General features: G+C 44.1%; 1 protein-coding gene across 1 annotated transcript in view; it reads left to right on the forward strand.

Moving 5' to 3' along the window:
• SACK1A (scaffolding CK1 anchoring protein A) overlaps nt 1-17,902 on the forward strand; it is a 66,547-nt gene that overhangs the window by 19,433 nt on the left and 29,212 nt on the right. Inside the window, exon 3 of the mRNA XM_086966173.1 lies at nt 1,866-1,990. Coding sequence (XP_086822299.1) covers nt 1,866-1,990 — 125 coding nt within the window. The remainder of the gene's footprint in view (nt 1-1,865; nt 1,991-17,902) is intronic.

The following is a 17,902-nucleotide window of genomic DNA, read 5'->3' on the forward strand; positions in this document are numbered from 1 at the left end:
AACAAAAAAAGAAATAACCACATTTCACTGACCTTAAAAGAACTGAATTGGCTACCATATGAGGCAAGAATACAACTAAATATTGCCTGCCTGACCCATAAGGCCCTTCATCACAAAACCCCCAGCTACTTAGGGCAAAAGTTAGTACCTTCTGGAGGGTGCAGAAACTCCTGTAGTGTGAGCTCACTATTATTGAAACCACAATCCTTTCACAAAAAGAGAACGTATTGCAAAGCCTTCTCTAGTATGGCACCAAAGATTTGGAACTCCTTACCCCCAGAGATACCCTCCTCCTCCTTCAAAAAAGAAGTGAAGTAGCTTCTAATGAACAAATGCATTCCATAAAACCCTAAACCTTATATCACTGTTAGCATTTTTTAGAAATCTTATATACTACTGTCTTTATCTTTCGATATCAAACATCGTTTACTGAATGTCTGTGTTTTACCACCAACCATCTAACTTTTCCGTACATTGTAATGTAAAGCGCTCTAACACCCTCTAGGGTCATGTTCGTGCTATATAAAACATTATAAATAAAATAAAATATGACGAGTTGCTATCAGTGAGTGGCACTGCCATTAGACTGTCGGGTCACCATCAGTGTCTAACCATGACACCAGCGGGTATGTCTGTCATCAGCATGTAGGGCATTATTAGTGTGCATGATGACCCCCATATGTAGGATTATGACCAGTGCATAGTTTTGATTAATGCATAGAGTTCCACTAGAGTTAGCATTAGTGTGTGGCACTGCCATTGGTATGTAGGTTTGCCCACCATGTCTAGATTTCACTCCAGCGTGTAAGGCTGCCATCAGCATGTAGGGCTGACATCAGTGTGTATGACTGCCGCAGTGTGTAGGACTTTCACTAGTGCATGGTTTTTATGAAATTACAGAGTTCCACTAGAATGACGAGTTGCCATCAGTGAGTGGCACTGGTATTAGTAAGTAGGGTTGCAACCAGTGCCTAGACATGCCCCAAGCAAAGAGGTCCGACATTGTGTATGGGTGTCATTAGTGTGTTGTGTTGCAACCAGTACCTAGAAATACCCCAAGTGTGTAGGGCGGGTGCCATTGGCGTGTAGGGTTGCAACCAGTGCCTAGACATGCCCCAAGCACAGAGGCAGACAGTGTGTAGGGCGGGTGCCATTAGCGTGTAGGGTTGCAACCAGTGCCTAGACATACCCCAAACACAGAGGTCTGACGGTGTGTAGGGCGGGTGCCATTAGCGTGTAGGGTTGCAACCAGTACCTAGAAATGCCCCAAGCACAGAGGCCGACAGTGTTTAGGGCGGGTGCCATTAGCGTGTAGGGTTGCAACCAGTACTTAGAAATGCCTCAAGCACAGAGGCCGACAGTGTGTAGGGCGGGTGCCATTAGCGTGTAGGGTTGCAACCAGGACCTAGAAATGCCTCAAGCACAGGCGTCTGACGGTGTGTAGGGTGGGTGCCATTAGCGTGTAGGGTTGCAGCCAGTGCCTAGACATGCCCCAAGCACATAGGTCTGACGGTGTGTAGGGCGGGTGTCATTAGCATTTAGGGTTGCCACCAGAGTCCATGTGTTACAGGAGGCTGTGGCATAGCTCTCAGGTGAGTTAAATGCTCTGCACAGCAGAGCCCACTTTATTGAAAGTCAGATCTCAAATGCAAAGAAGTGCCTTTTGCCATCCCTCATGCTCAGTGCGCAGACTGACAGCTTCATAAGCTTTAACTGATCTTGGTAACTGATCTCCTTGCACTCTCAGCTGCGATGGTACTGAGTGTAATTTAGCTCCTTGTGTACACATTACACACCATTGTCGTATAGTCAACACCGAGCTGTTGTGTGTGAGTCTAAACATGACCCTTCTGTGCCCTTTTCAGAATATTTCCATAAGGAGTGTGGCGGGTGAAGTCTACTGTGCAAAATCAGGAAAGAAATTCTCAGGGCGAATCCAGGAGAAGTTCATGATCTCGGACTGGAGGTGTGTCCTCTCGGGGTCCTACAGGTGAGTCCCATACCTGGACAGGTTACCACTGGAAGCACAGTGGCTGTGGTGTAAACACTCATTGCCTCCCTTCAAAACAACAGCGTGGAAGAGAAGCCACCCGGATGCGGACTCACTTCTGATCCTATAAGTCAGAAATAACTAGAGCCCCCTTCACTGAGACCAGAAGGTGCAAAATGCAGAATAACACAAATGCCAGAGATCAGTTAATAGTAGGAGTGCGCGCGCATGTGTGTGTGTACATTTTGTGTGTTGACAGTGGCGCTGGGAGAGGTGAATTGATTAACTATATCTGTGTAGTGCCCACTGTAAACTGGATCTCCTCTAAGCACTTGTACAATTTCATGATTTAAATGTAATGCTCATGAAAGTTGTGCAGTTCAGAGTACTGGAGACGTAGGCTTTACTCCTCCTCTCCACGCTGATGTTTGTTAAATGAGTTTCTTTCTTCATTGTTTTCCATATTTGACTTCTTCAGTCCTGTGTATGCAAACATACGGCAATGATACGCGGCGAAGCAGTGACGTATCCACTACTCATTGGTCTCACCCAGAGGTTCTAATAAACTCTCCTCTGACAACTACTGCTTGTATCTCAGTATTCCAGCTGAGTCTGAATTCAAGCACTACTGAACTGAGGCCTGATGGGTTGGGAAGGCTCCCTTCCTTGGACATCAGCTGCAGTCCAGCTAAGGCCTCTTATAGGTGGTCATTTCATGATGGGTCAAGCCAGAGGAAGTCAAAACACAGATCGTGGTAGCACCCAAACAAAGCAGCACAGACCATTTACGAAGTGTGCACCTTCTTTGAGGCCCCATATAACTGTGGCAGATGCAGCTCTTGCAGCTTTCATTCCTTTCCCCAGTCTTCAGGAGTCATCTCCTTTCATGTAAGTAGTTAGCTCAGTTCACTGGCTTGGTTAAAGAATTTCCTGACATCCTGGCCTTTCTCTTCCAACAAAGATCTTCAAAGGAGCTTAACCTTGCCTGGTGGCGCTGACCTTGAATGTTGCAGAACAAAGAAGAATCAACCCCTCGGTGTAGATTATTCCCCATTGGGAGCAATTGCTTTTGCAAAGGCTTTTCCAAGGTTCTTCACTGTAGAACAATTATGTTAGATTTAGCAACACTGGATTGAGTCATCATCCAAATGAAGGGCACTCATATTATAAACTTGAGACGATAAAAGGCTGACTCGACCCAGTCGGAGGTTGAATTTGTGGCCGGTTAGTTGCCTACAGATCTCTGCAGCAGGGTCTCAATCCACTGCACATCAGAGCGGCAATTTTTCTTTTTCTATATCTGACAAGGAGTATGCAAAGAAACTCAAAATCCCTTAGGGTATATGGACTGATCAATGGCTGTGTGCTATAACGAAGTGCTTAATTTGAGCGGTGGTTGCGGGCGAGGCCTACTGGCACTCATTTTTGAGGAACAATCATTTTTCCTTAACACATTTAGATCTGCAACATGAGAGAAAAACACAAATGGGTGGAAGGAGAAGGAAGAGAAAGTCGGAAAAACTGTGAGAAAAGAGATAGCAGGGATGAAAATTAATATGCAAGCGTGAGATATGGAGGCCGGGAGTTTCTGGTGGATTAAAGAGGCATAACATGGATTCAAGACCACACAGGCTTGATCTTTTATAACATGACCTTCCATAGCACTGACCATGGGCTTCTGAACAAAACTTTGGGCCCTGTCACTGATTCTTTTACAATTTAATGATTCGGAAAAGGGGATGGTGATGGACAGAGTATCTGAATTAAGCAGAACACTCCTACCCAGTCAACAGATCAGAGCTTAATCCATCACCGTTTTTTAGCTCACTGCACCATCCCAGCTCAGAACCTGGCTACATGCAAATTAGTCTGTCCCTGGCCCAGTGCATCATGGGAACAGGGCAGACCAAACTACCAAGCCAATTCTTTTACTGGAAAGGAAACAAGCTTTCGGGGACCGGTTTCTGGCATTGCAGCCGTCTTCGGCCCGGCTTGCTTGAATACTGATGGTGCGGTGAGCAAGGGACTCATGTCTGAGCATACCCTTCCACGCTTATGGTGGACAAAACGATTCGGAAAAGGGGATGGTGATGGACAGAGTATCTGAATTAAGCAGAACACTCCTACCCAGTCAACAGATCAGAGCTTAATCCAATCCCAGTGTAAGAATTGGCTTTTGTAGTTTGGTTTGCCCTGTTCCCATCATGCACTGGGACAGGAACAGACTAATTTGCATACAGCCAGGTTCTGAAACTGGGATGGTGCAGTGAGCTAAAAAACGGTGTTGGATCTAGCCCTGATCTCTTGACTGGGTGAGAGCTTTCTGCTTAATTCAGAGACTCTGTCCCTCACCACCCCTTGTTGTAAATATCTTTTACAATTTAAGCACTCTTTTGGGTGTGGGTACACTTCTTGAAGCAGTACGCTGTCCAGAGAACTTTAGGAATACAGATAAATAGGCAACAAATTTTGAGTTTTACATTAAATAATGTTCATATTAATTAATCAAATAAGCAATCATAAAGACTCTGATGTAGGGAAATAAATTCTACACTGTTAGTGATTTGTATAGTACTTCATGGCTTCAGGTCAAGTACTAATGGTGTCTGAGGAGACAGAAAAAAGGGGACAGACTAGAGGTAAAATGAGATAATATGGAGAGAATGGGCAGGGAGACGTTGGATGGAGTTGCCTTCCCCAGAATCCTGGTGTTCCCTCCAGGCAAAGGTGTAGTGCATTCTGGGGAGCCTACCGTACACATTTGATCATTGGAAGAGAGGTATAGTACAGATAAGGCGAGGGGAAGAATGTACAAAAAGATACAGCAGAGGAAAGGAGGCAAAGGTTATGGGTGAGATAAGCCAGAGCACAACAGTGAGATATTATGGCACACTGCTGAGGCATGCTTGTACGGTCATAGAGTGCCCGTGGGAGGCAAGAGACTGCTTCCACCATCGCTCTCCTCAGCATTTACAATCACAACCATCATGCAGCCTGTGCCTCATATGATGTTTTACCTGTGGGTCCACAGCTGAAGGTATAGTTAGAAGGAGACCTGGGGGTAATTCATTGCCCTGGGTCCATCGCCTTCTGGGAAGACACATGCATCGAGATTCAGGAAGAGCCACCAACAGAGGGCTTGATTTAGATCTTGTGGATGGGTTACTTTGTCACAACAGTGATGAATATCCCATCCGAAGAAATATAAATCAATAGGATTTAATGAGATTTATATTTTGGTGGACGGTATATCTGTCACCGCTGTGATGGAGTAACCCATCCGCTAAGATCTAAATCAGGTCAAGAGTGTTTAATGCCCATGGACCTAGCATTTGCCTCACCTCCAGTGGCAAGATCTTGTTTCTAGCACTCACCCTTGGTTTCCTAGTGGCTCCGAAGATGGCCCGTCTCTTGCACGATGATGGCTGGAGCTTGCTTTTGCACAAGTGGAGGTCTAAGGTGCGGAAACTCATCTGTTTCATTCACGGTTGTTAAAGTTCCATATGTACGACTTCTTACTTCAAGCACAAGTGCTTGAAAAGTTACAATGTTAAATTCTCTGCTACAATATTTCATTGGACAGATTGAGTCGGTGAAACATATCTCCATTGAATGCTTGTTTTTTGGTTTTCTTGGTGTTTTACATTATCACACTGCAATGCGTTTCTCTCATTTCTTGTTTGGTTGTAAATCGCGTGCAGAGAATGGTTGCTTCCCTGTCCTAAGGGCATTATTAAAAACTGGAAGGCCGTATGCCTAATTGTTGAGGCAGGAGGGTGTTGTTTCTGAGAATCCTTCTAATCTTTCAATCTTTGCACTTGGTTGACACTGGCACGCATAGGTTTTATAGATTAAGCACTGTTAATAAACCTGCTGATATGGCCAACATGCCCAGACACTACTGCTACAGTGTTGACGTTACAAAATGGGAACATTAGTCAAATCATTAACCCCTTCCACGCTCATGACGAGCTGGGCTCGTCATGGCGTAGCCTCCTCGCACGCTGATGACGAGCCCAGCTCGTCATGTAAAGTGCACTTCATAAAATCTCAGCGTGCGAGCAGAATAACGCTAGCGCGCATGAGGTAATATGCGTGTGATGGCTATTGGCAGATGGGGGCACTTCAGGTTCTGCAGAAATTGGCATTGTCTTCAGTGCTTTGATCTGAAGATGCACAGGTCCAATCATGACCTTGTTGGTGACTGATTGTGTAACGTGTGGAATGCGATGTATGGTATAAACTGAATTCCTCTGGGGCATATAGTACTTTCTTGTGCTTTATTATGCCCTGCATTTATGAATTCTCTGAATAGTTCTTAGCCCTGTAAGCATCTGGAATTCAGTGGCTTCCAACATTTTCACGTAGTGTGTGTGCACTCCATGTGGCTAGGTTTTTCACAGCCCCACAGTGGGCTAGTAAGTGCTATACAGATGGTACAGTACAACAAGTGAAAATATTGTTGCCCTATGGTTCCTGTGAGATTTTTTGTTCAGTAACAAAATGAACAGAATTTATAGTTGACAAATATTAACGGGGGACCAAAGTGGAAAGAAAAAATGCATCCCGTGTAAGTACAAGCTCTTGGCATTGCTGTGGCGGGGGGGGGCAGGGGAGTGGGAGCGCATTCCTTTGAAGTCTGGTGCGGCGGGCGGGGGAGCAGCAGCCTTTGAAGTCTGATGCGAGGCACAGACAAATGGTGGGGTGTGACGTGGCTGGTTTGTGCACGCGCATAGATCACATGTCTAATCCGCCGTTTTGGTAGACTGTTCTTTTCCACTTACTATAATCTCGCCAGCAATGCGCAAGGGCATTGGCTCAGGTGAGACCTAAAAAATGGGGTATTTCAGTAGAATCATATGTCATTAAAAAGATATTGCTCTACAGAACGATCCTGCTTCTTTGAAGGGCTGAATGTTCTCCTACTGACATTAACTGTGTTCTTGTTACATATCAGGGACAGAAGACCCTAAACTCACACACACAAACTAGGCTCATTTAGATTCACCCATTTATGTGCACAAATACAATTACGGCATGGTTGAGTTTTACTCCTGAGTGGGTATTGCATACTGTTCCAAGTTTCAAAGTTTGTAATGAGGAATACCTTGAGTGTTTTCCCTCTTTCTCTGCTCCTTCACATTGTGTACTTTTTCAAATTCAAGGTGGGAGTGCTACGGGTATAGTGATCCTCGCTCCTTAGTCCACCAGTAGGTTAGCCTCAGCTCCTTTCACTTAACCCACCCTCTTCAAGGTCATTTATTTCCTTGACTTTTACTACCAACTCACACATTTTGTCTGACGTCTTTATCCCCCTCTCCCTTCCTCTTCCTTTCTTTCTCACACTGATGAAATGTCCAACTATGCCACATCATGTTAATTTTTCACCCAAAGCTGGATGACTATGACAACATCATCATCACCTTAATCAACAACATCATGCACCTATTTGAAAAGGGTGTGGGTCCGTAATATCGAGTATGGAATATAGTGCTAGCTGAATTTCGTAGCCAAAATATTGAGTACAGAAATATTAACCAGCATGTATAGGTTTTCTATAAAGCCAAATGTATGTACTTCGAGAAAAAAATAATATATAGATAGATAGATAGATATGTAGCATGATATTCCATACTACAAACCGTAAAGAGCATGACCACCACCCCCAGATCTATATTTCCCTGTAGTTAGGACTCTCCTGTCAGCTAATCATTGGTCCTTAGTCCTGCAGCCAGGCTGGCCCACTGGTATTTGAAGTATCACCGGAAGCTGAATTTGTTTCACCCCTCCCCCCACCCCCACATTCCTCTATTCAGCATCTACATTTCAGAGGTTGGTGCCGCCGGGTCATAAGACTCTTTCTAAACACAGATCTGTGGGTCATGGAGTCCTGTTGAGGGAATATTTACCTTGACAACCGAAGATTGGAATGCTGCTTTCTACTATTTGTTACCAGATGTCACCCTCCTCCCCGTTTCTTTCACAAGTTGTCATTAGTCTGCCAACGCCCCCACCCCACTCAGAAACCTCTTCATTTCCGGAACTTATTATTACCTGTTTCGGAATTCTTCCTTCAGGTGTCTAGAAGGTACAAACAATAATTCAGAGTGAAACATGGAAAAAGTCTTAGCATCTCAATTATTCATATGTAGCAAGACTTTTCACACTAAAAGCTGAGAGGCCCATATCTAAAACAAAATGCAAATCTGAACGTGCTATTTTCTTTATCTGAAGCATATAATGTACATACATGCCCAAGAATGCGAAACAAAGTTCAATGAAGAGTTTGATATAGCTCAAACATGGTCTTGTTATGGTAGGTCACAGAGTTTGGATGTAGCACATCGGTCACGGCTGCCAATGGCACAAACTAAAGTGGCATTGCCATATTTTTTAACATACATAGCAGAAGTTTGTCAACCCAGCACATTGAGCATGAGATTGCAAATGCAATTTTTTTTGTATTTCTCAGTGAGGAAAATATTTTTCCCCATGAAGAAACTCCTTCCCTTCAAACCCCACTGTCAGAATCCCTTGCAGAGGGCCACAGTGGCTACTGGCGTGGTGGTTGAGGCCTGTTATTCCTGATGTCCCGGGACCCGACCTAATAGGGATTCCGAGCAACTGGGCCAAGTACCCCTTCTGCACTTGCCTCTCAGTGGTGGCTGTGGTCGAGCAGTCAAAGTCTCCCTTGGCGGGAGGTGTAGATACAGATTAGTGAACATGGCTCATACCTCAAAGTGCACACAGTAATGTTAATAAATAAATGAACCGTTTTATATGAAAAAGAAGCATTTTATTTCTAACTTTACACATGCCAATAGAAGTATTTTATTTCTAACTCAACACATGCAAAGGAATAATGATATTCGTAAGCAACAACACAATCCCTCTTAAGGTTGGGGATCTAGTGTTTGTCAGGCAAATCCCTGTCCCACCCTCTTCCTTGCAATGTGGTTGGGGTTAATCTCTATTCGCTGGTGGCAGCATCGAGGGAATGCTCACTAGTAGGTCGTACTCAAAAGTTCCCCTTTGACTCTTAGGAATTATTCAAAAGTTTCCATGTTGCAGCAGCACCTTCAGCAGCGAGTCCCCCGGGGACCAACAGCCTTGGGGGAACACGCAACCTCTGATCTGTTTGATGACATCTGGCTGTTGCAGTACACGTAGCAGCACCCAGCAGACGCAGGCTCTCTCCCGAGCGGCACTGTTGGCTTTCCCCAGATATCTGAGATGCTTCTAGTCTGCATAGACTTGGTAAGTCAGTCTTTCCCAATTGAGGGAGAGGGGGCTGGTATTCCAGTTTCTGACTGGAGCCCAGCAAGAGTTTTAGGTCTTCTTCTGCACCCTCTAAGGTCCTCAGGGTTCGATCGGGGGGCAGATCTCGATGTGCAGGGCTCGACCCGCTGGTCACAGCCTCCCAGGCAATGGCAGGAACTCTTTGGCTACTTAGTACCAGCAGCCCCTTCTGGCATACAGGGTTGCAGTGGTACCTCCGGACACAATGCAGACTCATCTAGAGCAATTGTCCACACCACAGTGGCCCCTCCTGGCATACTAGGTTGCAGCTGAGTCGTTCATGAGTCATGGTGTGCCAGTCACACAATTACTTCAACAGTGCCCGGCCCCACTCCCATAACATATAGGGTCACCAATACGAGGGACTAAAGGCTTGGTGCTCCCCGCACAGTGCTTGGGCTGAGTCCTGGTCACAGGCAGAAGTCTTGCAGAGATTCTTCTTCTCACACAGTCCATCTGGTGTCTGCACAAATGTTGAGGTCTCAACCTCCGCTTATTATAGTCCATTTCCAGACACCAAATGTGATTTATGGTCTGAGTCTTTCATTTTTTTGTTGTGGTTGTGTTTCTCTTGCAGTGTGCACTTTTCTCTTTCTTCTTTCTTTTTGAAACTCTGCCTGTCATAGTAAGGAGAGACACCGAAGCTGTCTGGGGGGATTCATCTACTCCTCATGTCCTCACTAGGCAGGCCAGGGATCCCAAAATAGAAGCCAGGGTCATCCATGTAATGTACTATTGCAGGCATACTTCCACTCAGTCCCCATACAAAGCACACATACTGGCCAGTAATTTCACCTCTATATATTGCCAGTCGTGCCGGTATGTCTCGCCGCTGGCGGGTGCAGGGTGGGAGGGTGCTGGGTGTTATGCGGGAGAGGGGAGATGGGATCGGAAATAATTATTTTTAAACTTACCTCGAGGTCGGGTCCTGTGTCTTCTCTGCTTCGGCTCACCTACCTACGACAGGAAGCAGGCAGCCAGGCTCCCTCCCCTAAGCCATTCATAACACTGAAATGCAGAGTTGTGATTGGTCTAAGCACCGTGACACTGCACTCAGCCAGGGGCTGAAGGTGTGGGCATGTTCTCTATGCAGGCTTTAATGCAACCAGCATGGAAAACAAGGAAGTGTGCATGACTGTTTTGGGTGGCCCGAGAGTTACTGCGCACGCTAGCAGTGGGCAAACCACTCCTTCCCTGCACTGCTCGGAGAGCACAGCAGCCCCACCCACCCGCCCGCCACAAAGCACCAGGACACGAAACATAAAATTACAATAAATCTAAGTTATTGTCATTTTATGTTTCTCACTGCTTAACAGCAGAGGGGCGATGCTCCCCCTATCATAGCGGAGGAGCTTCCCCTGTGTATTGTGCCACCACAGACACACATACATTCAGCACACATTGTTCAGTACTGCAGCTCCTCTGTACTCTACTGTGCTATTTGCAAACACACAGACACTGTAAGCACACTCTCACCACGTGCTCGCTGCACAACACTTCACCCTTCCTGTATTGCACTTCTTGCAAGCACACATACACCTCGCTGCACAGCACTACATCTCACATTTAATGTATCCCTCACATATATACATCAACCCAATACATGCACTACACGACAGAGGTCTATCCCAGTACTATATCCTTCAAAGGCACACACATATCCAGTGCAGAGTAACTACTTCTGCACTTCATCCTGACATAGGTCAAGGATGAGTTCACACACAGAAGCAGAACTTTTATAAAGGTGAGTGAGCCTGTGGGCCTCACTCCAGTGACAGTCTAAAAAGGACGTGTTCACTCCTACTGATCCCTACACAGTATGCTGCCACCACTGCGCTTGTGTTACTTAACTCTTAGGCAAAGGCTGTAGCCTTCCACCAATATGAGGGTAGCGATTTAGGCACCCCTCCTGGTCCAACAAGACCACAATCCATGAGAAAGGGCTATGTCATGGCGCACATGCATGATCCGTGTTTGCCAAGTATCTGCATTACGAATCCAGACAAAAGTACAGTTGGCCACTTAGGGCAGGTGTATACGTCATTTACCATGCAGAGAAATTTTCCGTTCCAACACTCACCAACTTGGGGTCTTCTCCCCACCCCCATTCTCGCGCCCAGCATATGGCTTTAATTCTGCCCTTGACATGGCAAGTAATTCTCTGATCATATCAAGGATCAGAATTGACTATAAATACGTTATGGATTTTCATAAACTCACAAATTGTTTGTTGTTCACTGAATTTGCTGGTTATTCCTGCCAAGAAATGTCCACTACGATGCCTGTGAGTAGATTTAATCTTATTTAACATTAAGGCATACTAATGTAATGTTACATTTGTAAATGCATGGAATAAATTCATATTTTGTAAATTTTAGACCTGAATTTACACTTGTAAGTTTAGATAGTTGTCGACCTTAGGGTGGTATGAAAACGTGATTTTATCAGACACATAGGATAATATTATGCATGTGTTGAATTTAGGTGCACACATTTATGTATGGTGTTGAAACCTTCATTATTAAATTGAATAAAATCCATTTGGGATCGTAATCTGATGCCTGAGACCCTACGTTGTAAGTCTGTGAAGCTCAAATTGACCCCTATTGCAGCAGGCACTTGCTGTTTTACCCCAAAGAAATCACGTGATCCATTTCACATGAAGACCTGAGCGGATCCGATGCACTTTGTCCCAACCTGCCCTGCTGCAGTCGTGGATTTGATACGACTAATTATGATGTTTCTGCTGTTGTCAGTGTCCCAAAGTATTTCTCATTCATATCCCCTCCTCACAAGTCACACAGCAGACAAATATTCCTTTTTGGTGCTCTCAACCAGGTCTAGTAAACATGCGCTGCAACAGGAGTTGTGCTGTTTCCTGCAAGTTGGGGCACAATCTCCTGTCTTTGCAAACAACTTCAAAATAATTTAAAGTGATGCCTTGTGACATAAACAGGCAGTTGAAGGGGAGAGGAATGCATGATGTAACCAAGTGCACCTTATGGTGTCAAATAGGGTCCATCTTGAGTGAGGAAGCTGGCCAGCCGGAGGGCCATGCCCAAACCTGCTCCAGTGACGTTGGCTCTTTCTAGGAAGAGGGCCAATAATGCACAATGATTGTGCTTCTAGGAAGAGAAGTTGCCCGGGGCTCTCTAGCAACAATTGAGAGCTTCATCTGATGTGCCAGACAGTAAGCTGCTCTGCTTTATCAAGAGTACTGGTTGCCCCCATCCCCAGGGGTGCACATGTGTAATACACTCCAACATAAAGCCTCAATTAGCAAAGGATGCGACATTTGAGAACTCTGGTTCAAAGCCAGCAGGTTTTCATTTGCCATAAGGTATCAAGCACACCCTGAACATGCACGCTAACAGCGGCACACTCAAGTAGCCCGAGCAGTATGGTTTCATGTCACAGGTGATGAACTGCATTGCAGCATTTGTATAGCGAGCATACGCCTGCGAGTCCAAGAAGCACTTGTGGGTTGATCAATAAGAACCTACTCCGTTCATTGTGTTTGGTTGGTAAGGAGTGGGCTTATAATGTGAGCTTTGAAGGAAATGTTATGGTATTGTGGGGTGAGGTAAGGAAGGGTGACTCGATCGTGTTGCAACAAACTTGTAGTAGCAATTGTACATGGTGTGAAGACGCCAGGGGTAAGAGATAGAGTTGCGTTTTGGGTCGATTCAACTGCATCTTAACAGTAGGGTCTGGGCACTGAACCCATCGGGCACATGTGGCGTTTTTAAAAGTAATGATGTGTGCGTCCGATATCCTTTAATTCAGAAACATCCGCTCCCACAAAACACAATCCTACATGTAGTGCCTACCATAAATCCTTCAGTTGGCATGGGCCCAAAATTATACAAATAATCATCTTTCTTTTAACTAGCAGAATCTTCTACAAACACTCATTTTGAAGCAAGCTGTCAATAAGAATACTATTGTTCAAAAACAGAGACCTCATAAAGTCAGAAATGTAAAATAAATATAACACAATAGACAATGCCAGAAAAACAGAAACTTTGCAAAACCAACAGCAGAAAATCATGAGCTACGTTTCAGTGATTTGCAGTGTATTCCATTGGATAGACCTTTGCGATCTACAATCTGTGATGGACTTGTAGATAACTCTTGCAACAAAATACAACACTTGAAGTTGGTAACCAGAGATGTTGAAATTGCAGTTTATGTTTTTACATCGGTTGCTGCCTTCTCTCAGCCATAAAAGCAAAATGTGTTAAAAAGTGCCGACTTGTTATTACTTGTGAAGAATGTACTCATTTTTTTCACAAGCCAAAGCTGTGCAAGGCAATAGATTGCATGGGCTGGGCTTCTCTTACTTTCATGTTATATCTGAGCTGACCTTTGCTCCCTGCCCTCTGGGGTCACGTCTCCCATTTGACCTTGGAGGTAGAAAGTATTTAAGATGGGAATCTTGGTTCTTCATTTACCTTCAAAGGTTCCTCCCTCAGACCCTTATGGGTGGGTGTGCAATGGTGGCAGGCTTGACATGATCTGTGGACTGTAACTGAGCAATTGTGCCTAGTCGTTACAGTCTGAAACCTATCTAACCTGTAGGTGTGGAAACATGTACAGGATATACTTTCAGAGGTCGCAAAACTCCTAATGTGAATCTTTACCTAATCTAACTGAAATTAAAAAATTGGAAAAAAATTAAAAAATTCTGTCCTGCCCCTTATCACATCTGCATTAAAGATAATATTAATACAAATGTTGCTCTTTTGTAAACTTGCTCATTTCTCATAATGCAGGAGATGTTTAGGACTCAGGCATCACACTTCTCACCCACACCTTTTCTCTGCCAAGTCCACTTAAGAAGCTGTCATCTCCTTTATGGAGCCAGATGATGCATGTGACATTGTTAGTCCCCTCATGAATTTTAGAACATCTGAGAATTCGCCTTTGTCCACACTGAAAAAAATAATAAGATGTGCGACCTTTGACCTTTGTACTTCTTACCCCAAAGCCTTTAGAATGAGATTTGACTATTCCTAATGTCAAATCATCCGTTTATCAATATCCCGGAAGTGAATCCTTTTGGAAGACCTTGAAAGAGTTGGATCCTTGTTCCGCACTCGCTTACGGATTCACGGTGTAAATGTGTCAATAATGTATACACTTACACATTCACCATAAATGTAACTAAGGAAAAGGGATTCCCAGGGGGAAGTATTTTTCATGCTAGCCTCCCGCAGGCATGGGCCTAATTTAAAACATTTTTACTCCTTGAGAACATTTATTGGGAATACTTATTTTAAAACACTGCAGATAGATAAACCAGTTCTAGGTATTTAAAACAAAAACTCTAAAGCTAGATGTCAGTCGCCATGTTGAACCTGGCCTTGCAGAGATGGAAACTGAGTTTATAATGTAGTTCCACAACTCCTTAGATAGGCCAGGCATTGCTGGGAACAAAGTTTGGGATCTTGATAAAATAGGGATGGTGGAAGGATTTCTTTTTAGAATGCTTGGGGTTACTAGGAAGACAAGAGTAGAGGCTTGTTAGACGTTCCCTGTGATAGGCTCTTCTGGCTCATTTTCCGCTAGCCAACTATGCAGAGCTTCATTCGTAATAAATAAATAAATAACTGCAGGGTGCACAAAGTTTTTTTAGGAGCCTGCCACCGATGCTGCAAAGTGGCAGCATTGTAAAATATAAAAGCATCAAGGCCTTGACTCTACCCCATGCCACCTTTTTTTACCACCTTTCAATAACTGTCTATTTCTCTCAGTGGTAGAAAGGTTCTTTTACATCCCTGCTTTCTCTGTTAGTTACTGTTTTCTTATCTTTCTATTCGTCCTTGTAGTTCATTTTCCAAGCTGCTCTCCCTTGCTCTGAGTCAAGAAGTAATAATGAGAAGAAAGCTCCGCTCCCCAAATCTAAGTGCCCTCCACCTGTATCTGTTATCACACAATAAGAAATAATGATAAGCAATGAATTGATTCAAAGATAGCCCCAACAAGATGGGAACTTGTTTTACAAAAGCTGATCTTGGGTAGCACAAGTACTTCTGATTGTTTTCTGACAGTGTTCCTATTGTCCTAATGCTTTTGCATTTTATTTACTTACTAGCGATCGTCGAAGACTATGTTAGGTATTGGAAGGTACAATAGTATGTGCAGTGTTACTGCACCTTTTCAACTGTAGTTTGTTGCATGCATGGTCGGCCTGGGAAAAAAAATAGGACCAGGCACCAAAATAAAAGTGGCCCACATTAGCGAAGCATATAGTTTAAAAAAAGTGATAATATGTGGAAAATAACAGTAAAAATCGGCCCTCCTGGCCATGGAACTGGCCCAAAAATGCTAAAAAAAAAAGGGCCATTCAGTGTTCTGTCAGACCAGCCCATCAAGCACTGCTTCATAGGCTTGTAGGCCAGTTTAGAACTAGTAAAGTATCTTCAGTGAACGTGTTATACACAAAAAAGTCCCCCCCCCCCCCCGAGTGATTTGTTAAATCATTTTCTTAATCTACCACATTTTGTAATTTTTCATGTTTTCCAGCCTGCTCCTAGACACACACAAAAGTGTGACGGGGTGTCCTCACACACCACCAGGTGTCATGCTTCATCATAGGACATGCCTGCAGGGCCGCTCTTCATCAAGCTGGGTTTTTAAGAGCCGGCCTGTGCCCTGAAATCAGGGAGGCACCTGTTACTAAGGATCCATGATTCTTTGTGTACAACAGGTTCTGTTTGGAAGCCAGCTCACCTTTGAGGCCTATAGGCTCTGGTTTCCCACAGTGGATATTTCCCATGGTTTTTGTGACTTGATGTTCAGTGAATGTGGCCTTAGTGATGAAAGGTGGTCGTTTTTCATAACTGTATCAACTTTATATCACATGCAATAAAATATCATTTACTTTACATAATCTTTTGTTGCCCAAGTTACGCTGTGGTCCGTTGTCTTCATTTTGTAAAGCAGTGGTGATCCTTAGAACTCTAGAATAATTTTAAACTACTGGTACCTACTCTGGTTCCCATCCCATTTCATCATATTTTAGCTTACAGCCAGGGGCCAACCATATGATGATGAAACTTTGTCATGAGCCATAAGGGATGGTCCAGCCCAAATGGCTAGATCATGTCCCCTCTGTAGTGGAATACATGCAACCTTGAGAAATGTTTCTGTCTTGTTGGGGGGGTCATATGCGAGGTACACCTTGAATCCAAAGGCACAGCGGACGGAGTGCCCATATCTGGGCCTATCCATCCCACTTAGGACTCACATATCACTTCATTTGTTTTACAAGCCACAAGATAAAAAACAGAAGTAGGATATTGTTTGCTTTATACACTGGTTGCTTCATGATTCCTTCTAAGCTGGGATCTTACCAGCTCACATATTTATACTTTAAAAGCAAGGGCAGAGCACAAGTCGGGGGTAAACCCGGGTAGACTGCATGTCCATCCACTATTTTCAAAGGGTGGACGCCGTCCACCCTGCCAAGAAGTTGGGCTCCACAGAAATATACTGAACTTGTCCCAGTGTCATTTTCAGACACCGAGGCACGTTCAGCAGCACCTGCACGTTGTCTGCTTCTCACTCCCAGCAGCAACGTGCAGGGGTGAGGGGGCTTTTTTGTTTCCACCTCCAGCTGGGCAAAACATAAAGGCCGAAGTTGACGGGCCATTAGGCCTTCTTTCATCGGAATTCTGGGGCCCACACTTAATTGCATATAAATGCAATGGAGGAGAAAGAAAAGCATGTGGCTTATCACTTCACAGGTGCTGAAGAGGTATGCTTTTGACTTTGTTCAGTCCGTGAATGTAAGTAAGAATGTCCCAGTATTTACCCAACTATTTAAATAGCACAATTTTATTTCTTTATAGAGCTACTCATCCCAATGCAGACTGTCCAAGCACTTTACGTAACATACACATTATACATTGACAATAAATCATGTAAGTGTGTAAATCAATGTACAAGATGTGTTACATAAGACAGTGAAGGTTACAACGTGTAGGAGTCAGATGTCCTCCATACCTCACTGTGCTATATTAGAAGGTTTACAGTTCATAAACTGCAAGTAACAAAAAGATCTCTGTGTTGAAAGTAGTAACCCACTTACCTATCTACATAAAATAAAAATCTGTCATGTGCATGTTTTATGATGTGTTTAGCAGAAGACACATTATGCTTCTATACACTACTTTCATTCGAATCAGGAACTAGACAAAACACAGATCTCTTCAGCAAAAGCGTTAAACTCTAGAGTTATCCTACCAGTATTACTATTCCCTGAGATTTAATGGGCACCCAATGATCTTTGCAGCAAGTGACTTTGCAACATAAGATATTTTAATATGTAGACTTTGAAGCCAACTAAGCAGAGCAGATCCTAGTAGTCTAGCTTCTCCTTGTTGCCAATTTATTTGTGGCAGGGTTCTAAAAATAAATAAATGTATTAGTTGAGACCCAGATTTTGCTTTGGGGTTGCGCGACTTTTTTGTCACAACCTTGACGCAAAATCTCATTTGTTAAATCTCGTAATATGCCTAAATGTAGTCACGATAAACATATGTGTGAGGCTTTAACCCCTTGCATGCTGGTGATGAACCCCAGCCGTCACGCTCCACGGTGCTCGTG

The sequence above is a fragment of the Lissotriton vulgaris genome, chromosome 4_1, assembly GCF_964263255.1.
Source record: "Lissotriton vulgaris chromosome 4_1, aLisVul1.2, whole genome shotgun sequence".
In the NCBI taxonomy this organism is placed as follows: Eukaryota; Metazoa; Chordata; class Amphibia; order Caudata; family Salamandridae; genus Lissotriton; species Lissotriton vulgaris.